General features: G+C 41.0%; 1 protein-coding gene across 1 annotated transcript in view; it reads right to left on the bottom strand.

Moving 5' to 3' along the window:
- EML6 (EMAP like 6) overlaps positions 1 to 27,152 on the bottom strand; it is a gene marked incomplete at its 5' end in the record, with an annotated part of 331,238 nt that overhangs the window by 88,637 nt on the left and 215,449 nt on the right. Inside the window, 6 exons of the mRNA XM_027775960.1 lie at positions 719 to 860; positions 6,618 to 6,745; positions 6,993 to 7,104; positions 9,935 to 10,137; positions 12,942 to 13,042; positions 22,470 to 22,563. Coding sequence (XP_027631761.1) covers positions 719 to 860; positions 6,618 to 6,745; positions 6,993 to 7,104; positions 9,935 to 10,137; positions 12,942 to 13,042; positions 22,470 to 22,563 — 780 coding nt within the window. The remainder of the gene's footprint in view (positions 1 to 718; positions 861 to 6,617; positions 6,746 to 6,992; positions 7,105 to 9,934; positions 10,138 to 12,941; positions 13,043 to 22,469; positions 22,564 to 27,152) is intronic.

Genomic DNA, 27,152 nt, shown 5'->3' with positions numbered 1-27,152 from the left:
GGGGCTGGTGCTGGAACCAGTTGTTACTGGCTGCAGAGCGCTGCACTATGCCTGCCGATGCCTCACCTCCTGCCAGCTTCTACATAGACCCATTTCTCCTTGAATTACCCAATTCCGATGGACCATCTGTCATGGGGACTGTTCAAATCTTGTCTATCTCTGACACCAGAGATGGGACCACACATTTTGGGATTCCCGGTGTCTGACACTTAGAGGTTTCTCAATAAATGCTAAATTTGTGCTTCTTGATCTCTCTCAGTTCTAGTGCATTTAAATATTCAAAATAAATCTGTTCATTCCTTGATAGTAAATACTACTTTTCTGTACAACTGATTTTTGTTTTTCGTGATAACCTAAGTTCTGGAGACTCAGGCAAAGACAAATAGCATTCTTTATAAGCCGATGTTTTTCAACTGACTACCACGGCTCTCAATGAGAAGAGGAAGGACATATTGCCCCCAGGTGGTAAATGTCTGTGCAGTGCAAGGAAAATGAAGTGAACAACAGTGCCAGGGCACTGCAGATCAGGCCAGCCTTCTGGAATGCTTCTGCATGTGCCTAGTTAGGACTGCAGCAATACACAATGAATTTCATGGCCTAGCATTTTTGGGGCCACATAATAGGTGCTCTCAGTAAATATTAGTTGAAAAAGTGGGTTCATCCAAAATATTCTATGGTTCATAAATACTGCTATGGATGGGCAAGGCGATGTTTATACCTTTTTTGAGCTTCCGCACTGCCAGCATACGGTGTTGGGAGGATAATTCCCAGATCCGAAGTGTTTTGTCGTCACTCACTGTTGCACAGATGGGCAGAAGAGGGTGAGCTGCCAAGCCCCACACTTCTCCTTCCATGTGCCCCTGTGGAGAGGAAGTGGGACGACATAACTCAGCTCGTGCTTTTGGCTTGCCCTCCCTCAGCCCATGCTGCATACTCAGCCTGTGAGTATCTCACAGAGGCTCAAGTATGAATAAACACAGTTTTCCCTTGAGCCAAAATGATTGCACTAAAGACTGTTTTCATTTGAACTTGAATCTAAAGCTAGGCCTACATGATGCTCAATCATTCATTTGGAAAGCAAAACACAGACTCACTGCCTGTCGTATTTGTTGAAATGATGTCAAACACCTTCCCATTTGCAAACATGCAGGTGAATAGTCAAATGCCCACATTTTATCCTGTTTGATTCTGAACAAACACGATATATACGTACCTCCTGGTGAAACAGCTTGATCATAAGGACACAAACCACTTCCCTCAGTAAAATCAAATTCTGAAAGTTGTTGGTACCACCTATCTTTGTCAGTGGAACCGTCCAGCAAGATTGTCATTATTTTTGCAGTCGTAGAGAACCATAAAGGAGTCCTCTTGCACTCCGTAGAGTGCATAGCATTTGGTAGAATAGAAATAAACAGAATTCAATTTTCTGGGTGTAGCTCGGGTTCAGAAAACGGAAAGGTGCTTCATATGCATGGGACCACTTCCACATACTATATCTTATCACAAACACACTCTGGCTCAGAATAATAACAGATAAATATTTTTAAAAATTAACACTTAAAGAGGAAAATGAAGTTGCTTCCTATAATTTATCACTTAATAAGGCAATAAAAAGAAGAGATTAGTGCTACAGAGCAATAAAACAGACCAGATTAATTGTTCACTGAATGTCTGCTTTAATGGCTAATTAGAAAAAGGCTCTGCTGATACACAGGCATCTGAAAGGTGTCTGTAGCTGGAATGCCTTGAAGAACAGGTGGCTTTCCAAAGAGAAATCGGATGATTTCGATTTAACTGGAAAGCTATTTGAACAAAATAGTAATTTGGCAGAATGTGCAAAGTTCCCGATACAGCTGGCATTCAAGTAACAGAGTAATGAGGGGATGAAGGGTACAGACATTATTTGAAACTCACTGGATTTGGAGGCACCCTATATCTGCAGTTTTCTAGTTTTGCCGTCTTCAGAAGGAAAGAGGGCCACAGTTAGAGGGAGGATCAGGTATCTCCTCCTTTTCCTCCCAGACTGGCTCTGTTTAGAGTTCCTCCACGGACTGAGTCCTTTTATCCGAGGGCAGGGTTACGGGGCTCTGAGATCCTTTTGAACTACCTCTTCAAACCAATTTCAGAATTTTATTTTCTTAACCTAATATTATTTTAGTTCCAGTATGACACAGGAAATAGTGAGTCAGGCATGAAGTACCTTGAGAGGACCAAGGAAATGGGCTTAGGATCTTAATTTATGACAGGTCACCAAAAAGGTGATCATAAACATCTGCATGCTTGAGAGCTGATTACATTCTAAGTATTCTAAGTATGCACAACGGGAATCTTCACAATCCCTCCCCAGCCATTTATCCACTCCTCAATCCATAGTTTTCCTTCCCATGAAAAACAAACGATCTGTTTGACTGTGATAGGACGGCCATGCCTCTGAAACTGGGAAAGTGGCTCTGAAACCTTCCCACAACAGGGCACCTAATGATCTTACACTGCCTCTACAGTTCCCCATCTTTCCCGAGGTGTGTCCTCTCACCACAGGGCAGTGAGCCCCCAAACAGCAAGGAACCTGTACTCCACTGGGCAGACCACAGAGCGCAGGGGCATACCTGGGTGACTGAACTCAGCTACTAAGCCCCAGCTCGGAGGAAACAGCTAATGAGAGACAAAGGAAGAAAGAGAGAAAAGGATGGCAGACACACAGGGGGGAAGGTGGGGGTAACTGGCTTCTGGTCTGAAGGTTCTACCGGCTCCCCTGGCTGCCCACAGCTCAGGGGCTGCACCTGCTGAAGAGCTTTCTGCAGCATCCATGCTCAGAGACACGTGGGGAACAGCCTGGCGCCGAGGAAAGGAAAGGGCACCGGTACCTGGCACACCTTGGTTTCAGTCCCACTCCAGCTATTCTTAGAATGTGGCTGTGGGCAATTTACTGGGCTTTGGGTTCCTCATACCTAAAACAACTTCAACTGAACAAATCTGTTGTGATGAGAGACACATCCTATACGTTATGCCTGACATATAGCAGGTGCTCAGTAAATGGCAGCTGGTTTTTTTTTTTTAATTAAAAAAAAATTTTTTTTTGTTACTAGAGCATCAGAAACAAATATACAAAAGAATAGAATTATAGAGAACCAAAAGGTGAAAAGCCTTACTTCTCAAATTTCAAATATATTTAAATAAAATACCTTAACTATTATACATATGTGTGTGTGTGGACACACACAAACACACACACACACACACATTTATTTTTTTTAGAGGTTTTTGCTATAGGGTGTGTGTGCTCGCCAGACAGACAGAGAGAGAGACAGAGAGATAGAAAGCAAGAAATTATCCCCAGGGGGAATGGCCACACCGCAATCCCTTCTCCTCCATTCTCCTCTCAGGATCTTGGGCTCACACGCACACGTGCCTGGCGTGAGTTTAAGCCACCAGGTTTGGGACGTGAAGCACGGTCAACGTGGGAGTCCAGTGACATAGCCATTACAGTAACTGCTGGTCCCCCACATATTTTTTTAAGAGAGATTTTTGCTATAGGGTGCATGCTCTTGCTGGAGAGACAAAGAGACAGAAAGTGAGAACTGTCACCCTGGGGGGATGGCCATGCCATGATCCCTTCCCTCCATTCTCCTCTCAGGATTTTAGGCATGCACGAACGCACACACACACAATGTGAATTTCAAGTAGCAAGGCCAGGGTTGAATATGTGGGAGTCCAGAGACGTAACCTTTACGCCACCCACTATTCCCATATAATATAATATTTTTAAAAGTAGAAGACTTGGAGTTTAACTCTTATAGTGTCATTTAAATAATATTATAGCATAAATCTTCCAAAATATTTAGCAAGATAGCCTTGGGAGAATGATTTAAACTCTCAAACATGTGGAGATTAAAAATAAATAAACACTTTTTAATAAAATTAAATTATGTCCAGAAAGAAAAAGATATTAGCCTGGAAGTAAACAACAAAAGCAAGAACAGCTGGAGAACCAAGAAGCCATAGACCTAGCCTAATTCTTCATCCTGAGTGCCAGACACAATCGGCTATAAAGCTTTTGAGATTTTTCTTTTAACCCAGATTTATTCTATTTATTTATTTATTTTGAGAGGCTTTTGCTATAGGGTGTGTGTGCTCGCCAGAAAGACAGGGAGACAGAGAGACAGAAAGCAAGAAATCACCCCTCAGTGGGGATGGCCATGCCACAATCCCTTCTCCTCCATTCTCCTCTTGGGATCTTGGGCACGCACGCACATGCACCCGGTGTGGTTTAAGCCACCGGGTCTGAGACTCGAACTGCAGTCGACTACATGGGAATCCAGCAACATAGCCATTACGCCAACTGCTGGTCCCCAGATTTATTTATTTATTTATTTGAGAGGTTTTCGCTATAGGGCGCGTGCGCTCGCCAGACAGAGACATAGAGACAGAAAGTGAGAAATCACCCCCTGGGGGGATGGTCACGCCACAATCCCTTCTCCTCCATTCTCCTCTCGGCATCTTGGGCACTCATGCACACGCGCCTGGCGTGAGTTCTAAGCCACTGGGTCCAGGACGCGAACCGCGGTCGACTATGTGGGAATCCAGCGACATAGCCATTACACCTACTGCTGGTTCCCCCCACAGATTTATTTTTTTAAACACAAATTCTTACTCAGGATATCTGACATGAAGCTTAAGCACATATATATATATTTTAAAGAATTATTTAACTTTATTTATTTATTGTATTTATTTTAATTTGATCAGAAAAGGACTGAGTGTGTGTGAGAGAGAGAGAGGGAAAGGAAGAAAGCAAGCTACCAGGTCCGGAACACAAATCGCAGTTGGCCACGTGGGAGTCCAGTGCCCCTAATCACGACGCCACATGCTGGCCCCAAGCACATGTGTTTTTAAGACACTGCAGCATTCTAAGCCACGGTGTGGGTGCAGACCCGTCCAAAAGTTTAGTAAATTAGAATGACCTTCTGGAATTTGGGGATTCACTCCTATCATGGCAAACCTGAAGGCGTGAATCAGGTCAGAGAAAGGAGGTGAAGCTTCCCACTGAACCCACAGAGATCCTGAGGCTCCTATCATCAAGCGTGTTCTCTGTACTCCGGATTCTGAACCCACACCCTCCTCCCTCATCATGCCTCTCCTCCTATCACCAAACTGGGCAGGGTCACCTCCTCACATCCTACCATCCCCTCCACCTCCAAGTGAGATTTTTATCATTTCTGTGCTCTTTGAAGATTCTACTTATGTTTATTTTTTATTTTATTTTACCTAAATAAGATTCTTGAGGGGAGAGGGAAGATAAGGAGTTTGTGAATCAAAGCTAAGACCAGAGTGCTGACACATGGTCTAAAGAGACACTTGTGATTTTGGCATGTGGGGACCAGATAACTTCTCATTGGCTTTAGGGCAAGACAGATCGAGAGGAAATAAATTGGGTTGTCAGAAATGTAATAATGTGTTTTCCTATGTAAAAATGCATCATGACTTGTCTAATGACCCAGCATCTAAGGAGCCGCATCCACCCCTGGACCTGATTTAGAGGATGAGACTCTTGACTTTGAGCAGGTACTGTAATGGGACAAAGTTCTGTGGACTCTCAGAGGGGTAAAGTATTTTGTATGTGGTAGAGACCTGAATCATTGGTGGCCAAAGGGTGAACTGTAGTAGACAGGCTCTCAAGGTGACCCTGTGACCCTCCTGGTTTTCATACCTTTGATAATCACCTCCTTCTGAGTATGGCATGATTGTGGTTTGTTTGTTTATTTATTTATTTATTTATTTATTTATAGAGGTTTTTGCTATAGGGCGCGTGCATTCCTCAGAAAGACAGAGAGAGACAGAAAGCGAGAAATCACCCCCCAGGGGGGATGACCATGCCACAATCCCTTCTCTTCCATCCTCCTCGGGATCTTGGGCACACATGCACACATGCCTGGAGTGAGTTTAAGCCACTGGGTCTAGGACTCGAACCATGGTCGACTACGTGGGAGTCCAGCGACAGCCATTATGCCAGCTGCTGTTCCCTTCTTTTTCTGACTGTGGTTTATTTTTAACCAACATACTATAGTAAAGGTGATAGAATGTTCACAGCTGCATGTATGTGATTTTGTCACAAAAGATTGTGGTATCTATCTTTTGTCTCTTCTGCTGGCTTTGAGGAAGCAAGAGGCTATATTGGGGAACCCCATGTAACAAGGAATTGTGGGCACCTCTAGAAGCTGAGGGTAACCTCTGCCAAGAAAAAGCCCTCAGTCCTACAACCACAGGAAGTGAATTCTGCCAACAACCTGAGTGAGCTTGGAAGAAGGTCCTTCGTCAACTGAGCTTCTGATGAAACCGGAACCTTTGCAGTATTGCAGCTTTGAACACTCTCAGCACAAGTTTTGGGTAGGCCATGCTTAAACTCCTGACCAATAGAAACTGTGAGATAATAAATAAATGTGTGTTGTTTTAAACTGCTAAGTTTGTGGCAATGAGTAACAGAGCAATAGGAGGTGAGTAAGTATCTGTGCGACCCTAAGGGTGAGGAACTTCTTACATTTTGCACCCCAAGCATACTTCTTGCCTCTAGTCCCAGGCCTGTTACAAACTGTAGTTTAGAATATGTACAAACATAGTACCTGAACAAGCAGTGTCATTGGGCCACTCTTATCAATTTCCAGAATCTCTCCATTTTTTGTTCCCACTAGGATATGTCCATGTCCCAAAGTGATGGCACGAATTGAAGGATTATCTTCCAAAAGCAAGCCTGAGGGGCAAAGTGTTGTATTTAATAAGACAACAACAATGACTGACTAGTGGCATAAATTCAATTTTTATAGTTCCACAGTACTAGGTACTAGGAAATCATTGTTGATAATTCTTCCAGGAATGGAAAACTCTGAATGTGGGAAGAGAGAGAGAATGGATTTGGTAATGGTTTTCCAAGGACTTCAGTACTATCTTCTCCATGCCTGTGAACAGAAAGACTTAGATCGCATATTTGGAAATGGTACCTTTTGAGCTTGTTGACAGTGCTGTTCTTTTAATGGCATAAGTCTTCAAGCACCTTTCAAACATGTCATCCCAGAGCTCCACGATTCCATCCTTCCCACCTGTTACAAAGCCCTGGGAAGGCACACATGGGAAGTGTTACATAGGCATCTATATGGCCAATTACCAATCCACCCCCAACAAGATCCCCCCTTGGGTAAGGCAGCGTTGTGTATGCTTATTCCTAAACACATGAGACTGAAACATCTGGCAATAAGGTTCTTCATAAATTATATTCTAGAAGCATCTCTCTCCTCACCCCACTTGTCTAGCAGGAGGCCACTGGTTTGCACTTAGTACTGAATCAAGGATGGCTAGTTCTGTGCTCATTTCTCTGATCAGAATATGGGACAGAAACAAGCCTCAAAATATAGCAGTTTCTGGTATCTCGCATACTGCCAACAAATAAATTGGAACTAATAATGCAATTAAATATAATTATTAAATATTTAAAAATAGTTACTTCTAGGAGACATTATTAATATTAACTTCAGCACTTCATAAAATGGAATTATCACTTTGCTATTTTGTTTGATATCAATTTCCTTGATAATTAAAATCCAAATTAATTTTTATAAAACCTGGAAAATAAAAAGCTTAACTTATTGGGTATGTTTCTACTGAACAGGGATCTTGTTGTTCTAAACTTTAATTTTTTTTTTTTTTTGCTTTACTTGTGTTCCTTTCTGGCAATTTATCACATATACCAACTGTCTTAGAAGAGTTTTATTTCTTAATAGAAAAATACTGAGTAATTCATTGTTTTCACATAAAATTTTAATTTAATGCATTTCAAGAAAATAATATGTTGAAGTTTGTTACATTAAATATCCTTATTATTATAAAATGTGTCCCCAGAAGAATCAATTCCTCGATTAAATTTAAACACTGTAAGTTATACTGTAATATCTTGGTCTTTCTCCATTATTTTGCAGCTTAGTTTCCCAAATGAGAGTTTCAGTAAGTAATACCATATCAGTTTCTGGGACTACTGAAATTTTACATTCTGCTTTAATCTCTTCTAACAGGGCCAGTTTAACCAAAAATAAATTCACCAGTAAAAACCAGCTGAACCACTAAAACAATCATTATAGTTGCATATCTAACAACAACCTACTTTTGTAATGGGATCAACACATTTCCCTGGGGACAGGCAAATAAAAAATGAGACTTGTCTTAGGTGTGTTGGGCAGGTTAGAATAGAAGTTGAAGAACACAGATGAGCAACTACCACAGGCAGACTAGAAGCACTTTAATAGCTCTAAAGCTACTACGGATTAAATGTGTGTCACCTCTAAAACTCATGTTGAAATTTAATTGCCAAGATTATGGAATTAAGAGGTAGGGGGACCAGTAGTTAGCGTAATGGCTATGTCACTGGACTCCCATGTAGCTGACAGTGGTTCGAGCCCCAGACCCGGTGGCTTAAACTCATGCCGGGTGCATGTGCGTGTGTGCCTAAGATTGCATGCAGCATGGCCATCCCCCCTTGGGGGGGGGTGATTTCTCACTTTCTGTCTCTCGTCTTTCTGGAGAGCGCACACGCCCTATAGCAAAAAAAACCCCAAAAAAACAAAAAACAAAAAAAGAGGTAGGATCCACTTGAAATGATTAGGCCATGAGTGCAGTGCCCTCGTGAGTGGATTAACACCATTGTTGCAGGAGTAGATCCATTTTAAAAGGGTGAGTTTAGCCTACTGCATGCTCTCTTGTCCTTTTGCCTTTCACATGAGATGGCACCGCAGGAAAGCCCTCACTGGATGCCAGGCCCTCCATCTTGAACCTCCCAGCCTCCAGAACTCTGAGTCAATACATTTCTGTTCATTAAAAATCACATCTTCTCAGACATTGTTATACCAGCCAACACGGATTGGACAGAACGGTAAGTGTAATTTTTATAAAGGAATGCTGCAAGACAGGTGTATAGACCAGGACAAAGATAAGCTTGAGTAGAAATATAGCAGGTAAAAATACTTCACTCCAACACTCTGTGAAAGCTGAACCTGTCTACACAGGAACCAGCTGGTTACAAACATGATTTAGGTAATTAAAATTGATGTGTGGGACAACAACCATTTGGTTCTTCCAGATCTCTGCCTGTGGTGCTACCACTGAGAAAGACAATGCTGAGTATTTCTCAGAACTCTTCATTCTGTGCCCACATGTAGCCTGACACTTAAAAAAAAATGTGCATCTATCTATCTGTTGTGATTTTCAAGCTGCTGGGTCTGGGACTTGAACCATGGTCGACCATGTGGGAATCTAGCACCTTAACTATCATCACACCACCTGCTGGCCCCAACTTGACACTACTTAAGGGCCTCTTAGGTATGAGACCCAGGAAGGAGCAATTGCAAGAAATAGGAAGAGAAATTGCACATAAACAATTATAAATTAAGGAAATTATAAAAATATTTGTGCTTCCCTCCCTACTTTTCCTTGATTAAATTTCCTGGACAACTAACTCTAATTAAAAGAGGACCTTTTTTAGATGCAGGCGTCCTTTTGGTGGGTCTTCCTAAGACTGCCTTTAGAAAGCTTATGATGAAAATCAGGACCAGCAGTTGGTGCAATGGCTATGTCACTGGACTTCCATATAGTTAACCGTGGTACGAGTCCCAGGCTCGGTGGCTTAAAATCACTCTGGATACGTGTGTGTGCGTGTCCAAGATCACTAGAGGAGAATGAAGGAGAAGGGACTGTGGCGTGGCCATCACCCCTGGAGATGATTTCTCACTTTCTGTCTCTCTCTCTCTTTCTGTCTTTCTGGAGAGTGCACGCCCCCTATAGCAAAAACCTCTCCATGCACGCCCCCTAAAGCAAAAAAAGCCTCTCAAAAAAAAAAAAAAAGAAAAGAAAGAAAGAAAGCTTATAAGGAAAATGAATTCTGGAAAATACATCATACCTTATCCAATGCATACATAGCAAACACAGGTCCATCATGAGCTTTGACTGTCTTCAGTAGTAGACTGTCTTTCCAAATGAAAATATCTCCAGTAGCTGCTCCTGAGAACACTAGATCTTCCATTCGCCCATAAGAAACACACATCATTGTTTCCAGTTTTCCAGCACTTCCAAACGTTCCTCTTTTAGAGGTGAACCCCCCACCTAGAATGGACCGGGTTTTCATTACTTTAAAAATATTGTAGAGAGATGATCTTCAATGAAAAACTGAGTATATGCACATTATGTGTATACATAAAAATGTATAAAAATGGCAAACAACATAAAAATACTATAGAAGGGGGGCCGGCAAGTGGCGTGGTGGTTAAAGGTGCTAGACTCCCACATGGCCGACCGTGGTTCAAGTCCCCGGCTTAGTGGCTTGGTTTCTCATTTTCCCTCTCTTTCTCTGTCTCTCTCTGATCAAACTGGAAAAAAAAAACAATAATAGCAATAATAAATAAAGTTAAATAAAATAATTCTTTAAAAATACTATAGAAGAATTTCTTATTAATTCAATGTTTGCTGAACCCCTATTTTGCAATAGGTACAGTGCTCAAAACTGGGGAAATAAAGATGAAAAAGATAGTTCCTGTCTTCAGAGCCTAAGGGTCTGGCTGGACGGAGTACGTGTCTTGGCCTGAAACATGCTCCTAAGGTCAGTCCGGCTCCGTACCAGGAAGTAGGAGTGACTGAGTACTGGGGAGTGGGGTTGCGAGGAAAGTCATCATGAGCGTTAAACAAAAAGCACAAAAACAGTACTGGCTGTCAATGTAAGGTGTAAGCACGTTACATGTGCTCTACCTCCATTTTTTAGAAAAATATTGTCAGGGACCAGCAGTTAGCGTAATGGTTATGTCGCTGGACTCCCATGTAGTCGACTGTGGTTCAAGTCTCGGACCTGGTGGCTTAAACTCACGCCGGGCGTGTGTGTGCGTGCCCAAGATCCCGAGAGGAGAATGGAGGAGAAGGGATTGCGGCGTGGCCATCCCCCCTGGGGGGTGATTTCTCACTTTCTGTCTCTGTCTGGTGAGCGCACACGCCCTATAGCAAAAACCTCTCAAAAAAAAAAAAAAAAGAATGAAAAATATTGTCAGAGGGTGCGTGTGCTCACTGGAGAGAGACAGTGGGGTGGGAGGAGAGAGTGAGAAAACACCCTCAGGGAGCATAGTCACGTCACAATCCCTTCTTCTCCATGTCTTCTTCCTTTTGGGATTTTAGACACACGTGCACACATGCCTGGTATGTTTTTCAAGCCTCCAGGTCTGCGACTCAAATCATACAATCAGCCACATTGGATCCAGCTGCCTTAACCGCCATGCCAAAGGTTGGCCTGTTCTGTTCCATTTTTATCACAGCAATTTGGGGATGAAAACAATAAGCTGTCACGTAGAACAAGGTAGAGCCCTGGGAAGAGCCATCGGACTTGCCCATTAGATAGGCCCTGACCATTACCGAGAAACCCAGTTTTACTCAAGATGACTACACACAGGATGGTTCTCCAGACACAAGGAGATACCATTATTCTTCCGTTAAAAGAAGAAAGTGGTTGAGTCACAGTGGTGCAAGTAGCAACTGCTGTGCAGTAACCGAAGTCATATGGGAGTCTTGGTTTGGTCCCCAGTCCAGCCTGCATATACCTGTGGTCTGAGCTAACTGTGAGGCTGGGGTGAGAGAACTGGTAGGTGGCAAGATTCTGCCAAGAATATGCTTTCCCTTTCTCACTTCCCTCTCTTACCTCTATCTCTTTCTCCCCATCACTCTTTGAAAAAAAATAAAAAAAGTAGCCACTCTATAGTCTCATGGTTAAGGAAGTTGGATCTCACATGGCCAACTACAGTTTGAATCCTGGCCCCAGCAGTTTGAAAAATACTCTGTGCGTGTGTGTGTGTGTGTGTGTGTGTGTGTGTGTACACATTAAATCCCATCAGGATGAGCAAGATGGAGACATAGGGAAGGGATTGTGGTATGACCACACCTTCTTGGAGACATACTTTCTCCTTCTCTGTCTCTCCATCTCTCTGGCAAGTGTACATGCCTTGTGGCAATTAAAAAAAATTTTAAAAAAAGAAGCAGATGGGCCAGTCAGTGGCATGGGGGTTAACGCAGCTGGATCCCACATGACTGACTGGGAGGTTCGAGTCCTAGACCCCGCAGCTTGAGAAACATGCTGGGCCCATGAGCCTGAGTGCCCAAAATTCTGAGAGGAGATTGGAGAAGGAACTGTGGTATGGCCATCCACTCTTGGGGTTCCCTCTCTCTCTTTCTCTTTCTCCTCAACAAGTGCAGAAGCCCTATAGCAAATTAAAAACAAAACAAAACAAAAAGCAGAAAGCACTGGAGCAGTATCTAATTTGTGTTTTGTGGATTATAAGATGGGCCTTGGTTCCAAAGCTGATACTAAGAATCTGAAACAACTACAATCGTGGGCCTAGCTTGTTAGTGGGAAGAGCAAGACATCCTTCCATGATTGGTTCTGCTTATTTACTCATCTTTATCTACCAATATTTTGACTACCTACTGCAGGTACAATTAGGATTTAATTCATGTGCTAAATTCATTGATAATAACTCTCAAAATAGTGAACATTTTATTCACCCAACCAAAGTGGTTATTTTATTTCTTGTTCAGTAGTCCAACATAATTACTGCTTTCAGAGACAACCAAATATAAAAATAATTATTTTTATAGCAAAACATTTTCCAAAGCTTTTCCCAAAGCTTACACATATTTATGAATATGTGTAACATCAGATAGCATGTCCTAAGTTCCATAGCTCAGACATTAAACAGTCCAAAGTGAATTTCAGAAAGAATATTATTTTAGGCACATTAAAAGTTTTTAGATTGCAGACAGGCCAAGTAGGAGCAACAGTTTCGCTTTTTGTATTTGTTTGCTTTTGTTTTGTCTTGTTTTTCAGCTGGGGTAAAGCTCTGAACCACATAAATGATACAACTAAGTGACAGTACCTGCTTGTTGCCAGAATTTGATGTGCTTCATCCCGACTGTAACCAGTTTGTCAACATGGTGTGGGTTACACTTAACCACAAATATCTTATCTTTGTGTCCTCTGTAAGAGACAAATAGGAAAAAGCTTCTGGTTTGGATGGAAGCACTAACGCAGAGTTTTATTACAAGCATGTATTTGGTCTAGCTTTCATTAAGCACATCTAATAGGACAACTAAGAGGATGATGTAAAATACACATAGGGATTGACATTAAAATAATGAGCTTTGACATTTCTTTGCAAGTTTGAGCCTCTATTCTTATCCAAATATTGCTACAAAAGTCTACTTACGCTGCAAACAAATTGACAAAATATTTAAACTGTATCAGAATGTGTCCATAAGATAAAGGTAATGCCATTACCATAGGAGCGCAAGTAATTCTGGAAATAGAAAGATCTTGTCCAGGAGGAGGGAGACAATGCAACAGTATTTGAAAAGCTTTAAATACAATTTTCTTGCTGTGGAAAGCATCACTTTGGGTTAAGCAGATTTTTTGCTAGAAATGTATTCATTAAAAATAGAAGCCTGTGGCCTGCCGTCATAGAGAAAGGATGTCAACCACTGATGCAAGGTGCTTCAGGGTGCTGCACATTCAGAAGTGTATGCTTATGGGACCAGCAGTTAGCGTAATGGCTATGTCACTGTAGCCAACCGCAGTTCGAGTCCCGGACCTGGTGGCTTGAACTCACGCCAGGTACGTGTGTGTGCATGCCCAAGATCCCGAAAGGAAAATGGAGGAGAAGGGATTGCGGTGTGGTCATCCCCCCTGTGGGTGATTTCTCACTTTCTGTCTGTCTCTCTCTGTCTGGCGAGCACAAGCACCCTATGGCAAAAACTTCTCCAAAAAAAAAAAAAAAAAAGAAGTGTATGCTTACAACCGCAGGGGAAAAAGGCAAGTATAAGGGTAAGCGCTGCTTGTAGACCTGGGCTTTATTTAGTCCTGCCATTCTACAGGGTCAGGGGAATTTCTGTTCTAGCCTAGAGTCATTGCATTAGAATCTAAGGTTTTGGTTTGCCTTTTTTTTTTTTTTTTTTGGAGAGATTTTCGCTATAGGGCGCGTGCGCTCGCCAGACAGACAGAGAGAGACATAGAGACAGAAAGTGAGAAATCACCCCCCCAGGGGGGATGGTCACACCGCAATCCCTTCTCCTCCATTCTCTTCTCAGGATCTTGGGCACGCACGCACACGCACCCGACGTGAGTTTTAAGCTACCGGGTCCAGGACTCGAACCGCGGTTGACTACGTGGGAGTCCAGCAACATAGCCATTATGCTAACTGCTGGTTCCCAGGATTTGGTGGGCCTTTTGAAAATAATTTATTTATTGTAATTTCTGCTTTACATATAATCCTATGCATCTTTGTGGTTTTTTAGTGCATGCTACAGTTTGTAATAACAAAATTAAGTATATAAACATACTCAGATCTTCAACACAGAACATTACATAATGGTGTGTTATTTAAATGTGTTATTCAGTCTATACTTCTTTTTGAAGTATGTATTAGATTCGTTTTAATGGACTATTTGATGGTCTTCCCTCATAATTTTCATGATGTAAACAGAAAACAATTAACAAAAAGAATATACTTGATCAGTCGGCCTTATGGATATAGACATGAAACTCTTAAATAATAGCAAAATAATAATCCAATAGTACATTTAAAAATAATACACCTAGGACTAGCAGAGGGCATAATGGTAACGTTGCTAGACTCCCACATAGTTAATGGTGGTTCGAGAACCAGAGGCTTAAAACTCACACCGGGCATGTGTGAATGTGTGCCCAAAATCCCAGGAGGAGAAACCAGGAGAACGGATTATGGCATGGCCATCACCCCTGGGGGATGATTTCTCACTTTCTGTCTGTTTTCTTGCTTTCTGTATGTCTCTCCAGCAAGTGTATATGCCCTATAGCAAAGATCTCTCTATAAATAAATAAATAAAATAAAAATATAACATTATGACCAAATGCAAGGGTTGTTCAATATTAGGGATCCTAATAATATGATTCACCATATTAACAAATGTAGAGAGAAAAATAATATATCATTTTTACAGATGCTGAAAAGGTATATGACAAAAAAAATCTAACATTGATTTATGATTAAAAAACAACCACCCAGCACTCAACAGAGTAGGAATTAAAGGAGGCTTCAGACTTATTCCTTAGATATTTATATTTCCCTGTACTCTCTGTTATTGAGAAACTCGGATTTATTCAAGACAATTCCATCATGTTGGGTGCCATTATCCTGTCTTTAAAGAATTTACTAGAACAATACCTTATTCATGGTATGTGCTTTTGTGTGTGTGTGTGTGTGTGTGTGGTATGTGCTTGTGTGTGTGTGTGTGTGTGTGTGTGTGTGTGTGTGTGTATTAAAAAGATTCTTTCTTAATGGCACTCCCAACAGAGTCAGGAACAAGAACTACCATTCAGCATTATATTGAACATATTAGCTAATGCTATTAGACAAGATTTTAAAATTAAATGGAGAAGACCTGGAACGGATGAGATAAGCCTATTTCTATTTGTAGATAATATAAGATTGTACCTCTAGAAAATTAAAAAGAAAATAATACAAAAGAGTATAAACAAGATAATTTAGTAAAGTTGCAGTATACACAATTAACTACAGGAGTCAGGTAGTGTCGCAGTGATAATGTGACTGGAACCACAGGGGAGAGTCCTGGTTCTTGTTCCAGGACTTCCCTGTGCACACACCCAGGCTGGGTGAGCCTGGGGGTAGATCACAATGTTAAGACCCTACTGGGAGTGCTTCTCTCTCTCTGAAGAACTAAATAAATAAATTTTAAGGAAAAAATTAAACACAGAATCAAACCCTTCAAGTATACAATTACTAGTTGAAAATATAATCAAAGAGAGGCATCTATTGATAAATAAAAATATATACTAATTAAAAATACATAGAGTAGAATCCCCATCTATAAGATACAAAAGGAGACTTAATTTAAAAATGGATCCATATTTCATGATCTTGGATAGAAAAACTCAATCCTAAAGAAGTCACTTGGCTTAATTTTTAATTAAAAAAAAAATTTGCCATCGGTTGGGTACACCTATTGGAGACAGAGACAGTGAGAGGGAAAGTGAGAAATCACCCCCCCAGATAAATGACAGTATGTCAAAACCTGCAGAAGTACAACACCAAGAGTGGACTCTACTGTGAACTATGGGCTCTGGGTGATAATGATGTCTCAATGCAGGCACATCAACTGTGGTAAATGTCCTACTCTGGTGTGGGACGGTGACAGTGGGGGAGGCTGAGTGTGTGTGGTGACAGGGGATATAAAGGAACTCTCTGTACCTTCTACTCAATTTTGCTTAAAACTGCTCTAAAAAATAAAATCTATTTAAAAGGGGAAAAAAAATAAATGGTGTTTGGAACACCTTGACAGCCATATGGAAAAAGGATAAGTAGGATCTGTTTCTCATAATAGACACTGGGATAGAGATCTAAATATAAGAGATGAAGCCACAGAAGATTAGGAAAAATTATGGATGATTTCTTTCTAACCTGGGAACAGGCAATACTTTTCTAACTATATCTCAAAATCCTGACATAGCAAAAGAAAAAATGATAAACTTGGCCAAATCCTTTTGCATAATGAAAGTCACCATACATGGCATGGAAAAGACCAAGTAGAGAATGCTACAAAAAGAGGTTTAAGAGATTAACAACCTTGAGCCCCCCGCCCCCCCGTCCAGTGCAGCAGTTAAGCACAGTGCATAGTGAGCTGGATCCCACATGGCTAACCATGGTTCAAATCCCAGCCTTGGTGGCTTGAGAGATATGTTGAGTACCTGAGCGAGCATGCCCCAAATCGTAACAGGATGGAGAAACAGAGGGATAAAGAACTGAGGCATGACCATGCTTCACTGGGGTACATTCTCTCTCTCTCTCTCTGGTGAACACGTGTGGACTCTAACAATAAAAGAGAGAGAGAGAGCAAAACAGAGCAAGCGAGAGAGAGAATGACCAAATGAGACACATGGGCCTTTAGTGGATGCTGATTGGAACAAAAGAACTCTCATTTTAAAAATAATCAGAAATGTTTGCTTATGAATTGGATATTAGATAAAAGAAGGAAATTACTGTTGCTTTAGTTAGTTGTGGTAATGGCACTGTGGAACTAAAAAACTCTGCCTTTCAGTTAGAAAAACCTGAGAAAGTTTATACAGGTCAAATGACATGATATATTGAATTTTCTTTAAAATATTCTTGGAGGATTAAAAAGCAAAAGAATAACGAGGCAGGGAGAGATTTATTCCACTTGTAGGATGCAGATAATTACTGCAGCTAGGTGATGGGTATGACTGGATTCATTATGTTATTCCCTCCAACTTGTGTTACTTTGAAATTTTCTATATTAAAAAGTTAAAATAGAAGAACAGGCCCTGCTGCAGTAGCACTTGCTGGATACCATTGCCCAGCAGATTAAGGCCATGTGGGAGCCCCGGGCTCAATTTCTGGCCCACCATAAAAGGCTGAGATGCTATGCTCAGGAGGCTGAGCCAGGAGGACCACAACATCGTGAGACCTTGTATAAAAACAAAAAATGGGGCCGGATGGTGCTACAGTGACAAAATGAAAGCTTGTGAGGCTGACCCACATGGGGAGGTTCTGAGTTCACGTCCAGAGAGTTCTGTGAGTATGCCAGGCACATGCCCGTGATCCAGGGCTGGCTGAAACTAGGGGTGGACTGTGGTGTCAAGACCCTGCTGGAAGTGTTCTCTCTTTTTCTGTCTCCCCTACCTTAGAAGAAATTTAAAAATAAACAGAACAGAAGCAGAGTGTCTCCAGACCCATCATGGCTACAAGAATATGGGCCCTACAGTGAGAGGCAGGGAAAGGAGATAGAATTTATTTTTTGGCTTTATCTCTGTCTCCTTTAAAAACAAAAATAAAGATGGATACCAGAGGCATGATACTTCACTGGATGTATCAGGAGCAGCTAAAACGGAGAGAAAAAGTTTAGATAGAAAAAAAGAAAAAATGTGCTTAACACCAGGAGGGGAAATGAATCAGATAACCATAAAAAGTATTACACATCCAAAGATGTCTTAATTGGAGGGAAACTGCCACAGATTCTAAAGCATTCATATATTAAAGTAGCTAGAAAACACCAAAATGGAAATTAAGAAAAGGGCTGGCCCCATGGTCTAGTGGTTAAGGTAGCCAAATTCCACATGGCTGACCCATAGTTGGGGTCTCTGATCCAGGGGCTTGAAAAACATGTCAAGCTCATGTGCATTTGTGCTCCAAATCCTGACAGGATAGAGAAAGGGAGACAGTATGAGCACGCCCCATTGAGGGATACTTTCTCTTCCCCCATCTCTCTGTGGAGAGCACATGTGTTCTCTGACATCTTGTCAATTAAAAAAATAATAAGAAGAATAGACATAATAGATTACATTTCCTAGACAGAAAATAAAAAACAATGTTTGTCTTTATAGGTACAATGTCAAACATTTAGCAAAATATTTTTCAAGGAAGTTTTTGGTTTTCATTTAATTTCTTAGCGCCATAAAAACACCACTGTCATTGGTTCTGTTGTGGCTGAAGATATAAACTGGCTAATGATGGTGTGTCAATGTCCCACTAATGTCAACATCTAAATAAAGAACACCGATTAGATACTTCAGTTATTCTTCCTTTAGATGTTTATTAAATTTGCAGGGAACTTCCACACAGCTCTGTGTGTACGCGTGTGTAAGAAAAACAAAATGCAAAGAATTTCATGTCCCCCGCTGGGAGAATAGGAATGTAGAAGAGTGCGACTGCTGCCCTAATACTGAGCCATTCTGCATGCCTGAGTCACAGGTAGGTCACCACACAGGGCCAAGTGAACCTTGTAAGGAAGCACGGGAAGAGGGCAGGAAGGAGGCCGAGGGCAGCTGAACACCAGGCAACTTGGTTTCCCTCTCTTCCATTCAGAACGCTTTTATTTGCAAGAGGATCAGGCCTTGGTATGATTGCATTTTCTCTCTTTTTGTGAAAGTGTCCCACAACAGGGAATTGAATGACTGTTTCACTTATGCCCTATCTCCAAAAAAGATTTTAAATGGCTTAGGATATGAATAGTCATACAGAATAAGCCAGGTAACATCACCTGTACTAGACAGTCAGATGTGAGTGAATAAATAAAGCCAGTTCCAAAGCAGACTATGTGATGCCTTACACATAAACACAATGAATAAAAATACCAGAAGAACACATCTTAAAAAAACACATGCTATGAGAACAGCAGTTAGCGTAATGGCTATGTCACTGGACTCCCACGAAGTCGACCGCGGTTCACATCCTGGACCTGGTGGCTTAAAACTCATGCCGGGCGCATGTGTGTGCATGCCCAAGATCCTGAGAGGAGAATGGAGGAGAAGGGATTGCGGCGTGACCATCCCCCCTGGGGGGTGATTTCTCGCTTTCTGTCTCTCTGTCTCTCTCTGTCTGTCTGGCAAGCGCATGCGCCCTATAGCAAAAACCTCTTAAACACACACACACACACAAACATGCTAAAATCTTATCCATGGCTATGTCTGGGTAGCAAATTATAGATATTTTTAATTTTATTCTTTGTGTTTTCTGAGCCTTTAAATTGTCTGCAATGATCATACATTATTTTGAAAACAGAAAACAATTTAACAAATGTTATTTTTTAAGAAGAAATGCTCTAAAAAAGGAAAGTGAGAAAGAAGAGGTACTAGTACAGGATGCAGGAGGCTCCACTATATTCACTAAACGTGTGTAGGGAAGGGACCTAACAGAGATAGAGTAATGAAGTCAGTACAGAAGCGCCTTCTCTGAAGTGCTACTGACCATACCTGCTAGTACATGGGCCTACGATCTGTCCCTAAGCTTTCTAGTAGCAAAGCTATTTCAGATCAATGTTGGAAGTACTCTTGCTAGGCACCTTGGTCATCGTACTTCTTACCTAAGATCCTTCCTGTTCAAACGTCTGAAACAGAGCATGTCAATAGTCACTGCCCCTCAATGGTCTCATTACCAATGCAATGCAAATCCCAAAAGGAGCACTGAGGCACCTGAGTATCTCATTATCCCAACCTGACTGACACAGTTGTTAGGCTATTTACTGCCTAGGACACATTGATCTTGGTTTTTTAATAGGTTACTGGTAATTAGAAAAAATCTTTAAGAGAAAAAAAAAGATTAAAAACATCCAAGCGTAATGAAGACAATCAAATTCACTCATGAAAATTAACAAAGACACAGAGATATTGTTCAAATGGTGAGCCAGATCCCACATGGTTCAAATTGAGGTCTTGTAGTAAGATCTCTATGTACCCATTCTGAATTTCTTTAATTTCTTTAACTGATAAGGAGTGGCTTCATCTAAACACTTTCAGAGGCGAGGGCTGACTTTCCAGAATGAAGGATCGTGCAACCGACATAACAGGCCCTGAGCCCAGCAGCACTGCCAGCACTGTCATCACAGCCACCAGCTGTGGCTGGGGGAGCTCACATGCTGGTGATGGGCCCTGCTGTAGAACATCACCCCGCCAGAACAATGCAGCTTGATGCAGCAGGTGTGCTGGAGAGCCTGGCTAGAGGCAATGCTGGCATGTTAGAGCCATGGATGTGCAAAATGAGAGGTGTCACTGATTTAGCCATTCTCTGAGAGCAAATTAGGCCTCCTCAGGGGCTAAGATGACTCCTGGAAGCAGGAAGGTACCATTCAGCAAAGTCCCACTTTTTTTGGTCACTTCTCTCATGTTCCTGTTTTTCAAGTTTCTATCAATGTAAGCATTCTAACATAAGGCCATAAGTAGAACTTTGGTTTGTCTAGCTGCTTGTTTATATATCTATGTGAACATTTATTATTAGTTATACAAATATATACTTATGTAAGCATTTGCTTATTTATTATTTTTAAATCTAATGTTCTTCCAAAGTACTTTCCTAGATATTCCTCCTTGGAAAGAGGACTGGTCAATGTCACAAGTGTAGGAATTTTTTCTGAGGGTAATTCTACAGGTGACCTGTTTTGGGAATGTGTCATATGCCTCGGAAACAACTCCAAATACAAATGTTGTTATTAACAAAGTGATGTTAAGTTTCTCAGTGTTAGTTAAATAGGAGAAGTTATGTTATTCACCAAGCATATAAAATATGTACTTTCTGATAGCAAGAAATATCCTTTCTTCCATTTCTATTAATGTTCTGGCATACAACCGGTAAACCAGCCCCCAGCTGCAGAGGGTTTTCTAGTGGGAAAATTGCATTTATGTGGCCTTTGAAACACAGATATATGCTTTCCTGGAATTATCTGTAAATGCAGATGGTATGTTATCAGAAATATTCAACTAAAATTCAGTATTTTAGTCTAGAAGGAAAATAGAGCACTAGTAGGAACTGAATCTGAGGACTACAAGGGAATGATACAATAGTGAAGAATCCCAGAGAGTAAGACCCAAAGAAAAACCACCTGGGCAGGCAGATTTATGAGTTGCCCTTTGCTGCCAAGAATTTCATCTCCATAACAGTCATCAGAGAAGCTTCTCTTCTCCTAAGATGGTCAGCTAGAGTGCTCAAGGCTCCACCTGCCTTTCCTAAAGCTGGAGCAATTTATAGATCTTTAGTCATTAGACCAAATTGCCAAAAACCTTTTTTCCCTATTTAATATTTCAGAGGACAATATTAATTTTAAAGTAGATGCTGGGGTTCAAGGCCATTCATTGAAGAATGAATTTATCTTGCAAGATAGAAAGGGTGATACTAATGTAGGGAAGGACTACTGGGGAGGGACATGGATACAATGTCTGGGCAGAAAAGTGTATTGCTGGTCCCGGCTGCCAACTGCTTTGACCTCTGGCCAGGGCTGGGCCAACAGCTAAGCTCAACGTAAGTTCGAGTGGAAAGCCATGTTCAGACTTAGCGCTGATTCAGTGGGAGGGAGGCTGGGGTAAGGCAGGACAGGTGGTCTATAAACAGCAGTTGGTCTTGAAAAGTCTATTTATAAGATGGGGAGATTAGGGAAACAATTTGACTGCTTTGAAAGCGAGTGTCAGATGCACACGATGGGGCCTCCTTTCCAGCATGGCACCGCCTCATGACAAATGGTGCTTCTAACTCCAGTGACATTGACGATCCTCCACCAGCTGTGAAAACGGAGGAAAAACAGAGGCAAGGCACAAGCCTGCGAAAAGCTGCTTTTCTATTGCTATAAAAAGCTTTGATATCTGTAATGCATATATTACTAAAAGCAAAGTGATGAGTAACTCCCTGGAAAGGATTTCAGAATTTTCCGGTTCCCCACAACACACATTCACAGCTCTCAGTCAGGCATGGCACCATGAAATACTGCAGTATATTTTCACTTAGTTGTCGAGCTTTCTACATGAATTTCATCTGAGTGTGAAGATGAAATCTTATCAGAAAATGAAAACTATTGACCTTTACTGAAGCGTGAGAGCAGCAGGATGCTGAAAGATCTCGGCAGCTTCTTACCTTGTTGTGGCTATCTTTTCTCCCTTTTTCCAGTCCCAAAATACAATACTGTGGAAATCGTCTAAACCAACCGACACCAGACATTTTCCATCAGCTGTATGAAAACAACACAAATGTCAAATGACTCATTTCCTCGATGAAAAACCAGTTTATATACTGTAAAGAACAAGAAATTGACCTTAAGGATATTCTTCAGGCTCAACTATTGATACATTAGAAATATCATATACTAAAGTGACTTCACTGAATAAAACGACTAGTGACAGGGGAGCTCCCTCCTGCACAGTAACTGGCTGCTGAAGTCCACCGCTGACCCAGCCTCCCAATATGAGACTCAGAGCCATGTGGGAGCCTCTCATGTAAGCAACAAACAACTTGTCCATTTTATGGCAGGAAAATCTCATGACATTTCCTAAAAAGAGCCATCTGGCTTGTAACCCTGAGTCTATTTTTAGTTCTATAAAAACTGGGTTTACTTTAACCCTTTCAGATAAGACTACTGCGGGGCCAACAGGTGAAGTGATAGCTAAGGGCACTGGACTCCCACATGGCCAACTGCGGTTCGAGTCCTGGACCTGGTGGCTTGCTTTCTCACTTTCCCTCTCTCTTGCTCTCTCTCACTCTGTCCCTCTCTGGTCAAGTTAAAATAAGTAAGTAAATAAATAAATAAATAAAATATTTATTTTTATAAGATAAGAGTACCATGGAAAGTAAGTTTAACTTTAAAAAATTATTTCAAAAGCTGCTTTTTACAGTATAGAAAATTCAATTATTTTCCCTATTTCAAACGTAGTATGCCTATTACAGTACATTTAGAAAATATGAATAAGGAAAAGAATTCTTGAGAGGTTTTTGCTATAGGGTGCATGTGCTTGCCAGAAAGACAGAGACAGAGATAGAAAGCGAGAAATCATCCCCCAGGGGGGGATGGCCACGCCGCAATCCCTACTCCTCCATTCTTTTCTCGGGATCTTGGGCGGGCATATGGCCAAGCGTCAGTTTAAGCCACCAGGTCCGGGACTCGGGATCTTGTGCGGGCATATGGCCCAGCGTCAGTTTAAGCCACCAGGTCCGGGACTTAAACTGCGGTTGACTACATGGGAGCCCCGCAACACAGCCATTATGCCAACTGCTGGTCCCATTAAGGAAAAATCTTAAATCTTCTGAATTCTAGGCCTATATTTAAGATATATTCCACCAGTTTTTTCCACTACATAAATATGCTTTGAAAATGCGGGCATATGGCCCAGCGTCAGTTTAAGCCACCAGGTCCGGGACTTAAACTGCGGTTGACTACATGGGAGCCCCGCAACACAGCCATTATGCCAACTGCTGGTCCCATTAAGGAAAAATCTTAAATCTTCTGAATTCTAGGCCTATATTTAAGATATATTCCACCAGTTTTTTCCACTACATAAATATGCTTTGAAAAATCAAAACTAGAATCATGCTAATCAACCTATTATGAAATCTTTTTTCATTTATGATATCATGAATATTTTCCTTAGTCTAAAATATTATTTATAATATTACTAATGAATACGATAACTTGAATGTTTGGGCTATTTTCCAAAATATTTTTAAAATATATTGCATATATAATTAAATTTGAAATCAAAATAGTTAATTTGCTGAGGGACCAAATGCAAATTGTGCAGCAGTAAAACACAATGCTCTGTGAGACAAACCCACAGGAGAAGGTTCTGGGTTTATATCTGGAGACCTTTTAGAGTAAGCCAGGCCTAAGATCTAGGGCTGAATGAGGCTAGGGTGGATCATGGCATCGAGATTGTTCTGGGTCTATCTCTCTATCTCTCTATTGTCTATCTCTCCTGCCTCTCTTGCTTATTATGATAACCAGAATACACAAGGAACTCAAGCAAGTGTCCCGAATAAAGAAAGATGATCAACCCTATTAGAAAATGGGAGAATGAGTTTAAAAAGTACTACTCTCTAAGGAAGACATACAAATAGCCAAAAGGTTTATGAAGAAATGTTCAGCATCCTTTATTGTAAGGTAGATGCAGCTCAAACCACAATGAGATACCAGCTAACCCCAGTCAGAATGACTAAGATTAAAAAAACAAAAAAAAAATGATAAGTGCTGGCAAGGGTATGAAGGGGAACTCTCCTACACTGCTGGTGGAAATGTAAACTGGTCCAGCCACTGTGGAGAACAATATGGAGGTTCCTCAAAGACCTTCAAATAGAACTACCATATGATCCAGCAATTCCACTCCTGGGTGTCTACCCAAAGGACAGGTGAACACTCAGTCAGAAAAGCACTTACATAAATATATTTATTGCAGCATGATATATGATTGCTAAGACATGGAACCAACCCAAATGTCCACAAAGAGATGAATGGATTGAAAAAGTGTGGCACATATACTCCATGGAATACTATTCGGTCATAAAAAAAACAACAAAGGCCTAGATTTTGATAGAAACTGGATGAATATGGGAGATTTGTTACTGAGTGAAGCAAGTCAGGCTACGAAAGAGAGACATTGTATGTCTCCACTTGACATATACCAACTGTCTGCACTCTATGGTAGAGACTGAAAGACTGGAGGACACACATGTTGGAATATTCACTTTGCAAGCTAAGTAATATGTGATTGGATGTATAAAATAAATTGAAATGAAAAAAATTAAAGAAAAAATATATATACTAGTAAATGGGGAAAAAATGCTAAGCGAAGTAAGCCAGACTTTGAAATATGCACATTGTATATCCCAACTCAACATATACCAAATGTCTTCACTCTATGGAAGCAACTGAGCGATCCAAAGATATTATAGCAGGGAGGATACATATAAATACCAGAGTCTTTAAGGGAAGGTAGTGCACTATAGAGGGTGCACAGAAGAGACAAAGAAAAGAAACCCTTAACAGACCCAAGAGTGTAAAATTATCTACTGAAAATAATGTACATGGTAATACCTTGATTTGACTGTCAAAAAAAATAAAATGAAAAAAAAAAAAAAAACGGGGACCAGCAGTTAGCGTAATGGCTATGTCACTGGACTCCCATGTAGTCGACCGCGGTTCGAGTCCTGGACCCAGTGGCTTAAACTCACGCCAGGCACGTGTGCGTGCCTGCCCAAGATCCAGAAAGGAGAATGGAGGAGAGGGGATTGCAGTGTGGCCATCCCCCCTGGGGGGTGATTTCTCGCTTTCTGTCTCTCTGTCTCTCTCTGTCTGTCTGGCGAGCGCATGCACCCTATAGCAAAAACCTCTCCAAAAAAAGAAAAAAAAATGAAGTCTTGTCAAATTGGAGTTTTAGATAAGCAATGAATAATTTCTTAGTGTAAGTATACCACATGCAGTATGTCTACTTATCTACATATTTCTGCTTATATTGCACAGGACATACTTAACTAAACAAACTATTTGTTGTTTATATAAAATTAAAAGTTAATTGAATAATTAACCCCTATAATTTTGTTGGCTAAATTGGCAGCCCTACCTCACCTGCTAACCAATGTCCACCCTTTGATTGCCCTTACTTGTGCAGAAGGCTCTCCTCCAACCAACTGTAAATGGTGTTCTGTTCCTCCTTTTCTATAAGAAAGAGGAAAATAAGAGGAAGGAAAAGTCTTGCTAACAAACCAAATCCTTCCAACCTGCAACTACAAAGTATGAGGCATAGATCTGAAAGTTACATGAATGCTTTCTCTTAGGTTACTAGATGAATACATCAACACTTTCTTAAAGGGTTAAATCATCACCAGGTAATTATTAGAAACAAATTGTTCCTTTTGAATCACAACTAATGATTCACCCTTATGCTTAAATGATACTGGGCTTTAAGTTGGACATGGTCTCTTGCCATGTTTCTGGGAGAAGGGATGGTAATGGCCTCCTACTCATTCTTGACATTATTTTTTCCCTGTTTCTCGTATATGGCCTGGTTATGGTCCTGTGTCTTACGCCTCTATTTGGTAATTTTATTTTTACTAGTGTTTTCTCTCTTCCTTTTTAGATCATAAACTCTCTCAAGGTTTATCAGGGTTGTACCACATTTCCTTCGTGACCCTTAAACTGAGCTGGTTTTTGATAAATGGTGATAATGCTAGTGACACAGAGGATGATAAGGAAGATAAGAGTATACCTATTAATGACAGATTATAATCTAGGAAATAAAAGGAAAGGGGAGGTACTATGTTCTAAAAGTAAAAATTTTGATTGCTTTCATTAACATTTATTTCAAAATCACTGCACAAATATTCAATGTCTTTTTTGGCATTCATTAATTCTGTATTTTAAGTTTTCTTTTGAAATCTGTATAGCTATACTAATATGTCCTTGGAATAAAAATATCTACACATTTAAGATGATGGTTTTTAAAGTTTTATATTTTCTGAAGAAGGCCTAAGGGAAAGCTGATTTGGAAGAAGGCTGGGAGGTTTTTTATAATTTCTGCAAGGCCCTATCAGCTCATCCTCACACTTACACCACTTTTCTATCCCCAAAAGAGTATCCTGATTGTTAGTGGTAATGAAAAAATCCACAACAACAGTAAAGATATGGCAGGCTGCTTGTCGCTGGAAGCTGTGCCAGCAGAGACCCATGACCCCGTTCCCACTCGCCTTTGAACTCTTGGGTGTGCTGCTCGGGACTTTGAGAAGACCTTGTGCCCCTCCCTGCCCCATTCGGACATCTGTTCCTGTGTAGGG

The sequence above is a fragment of the Tupaia chinensis genome, unplaced genomic scaffold (assembly GCF_000334495.1).
Source record: "Tupaia chinensis unplaced genomic scaffold, TupChi_1.0 Scaffold000622_1, whole genome shotgun sequence".
NCBI classification, from domain to species: domain Eukaryota; kingdom Metazoa; phylum Chordata; class Mammalia; order Scandentia; family Tupaiidae; genus Tupaia; species Tupaia belangeri.
This window is presented reverse-complemented; position numbering and strand designations above follow the sequence as displayed.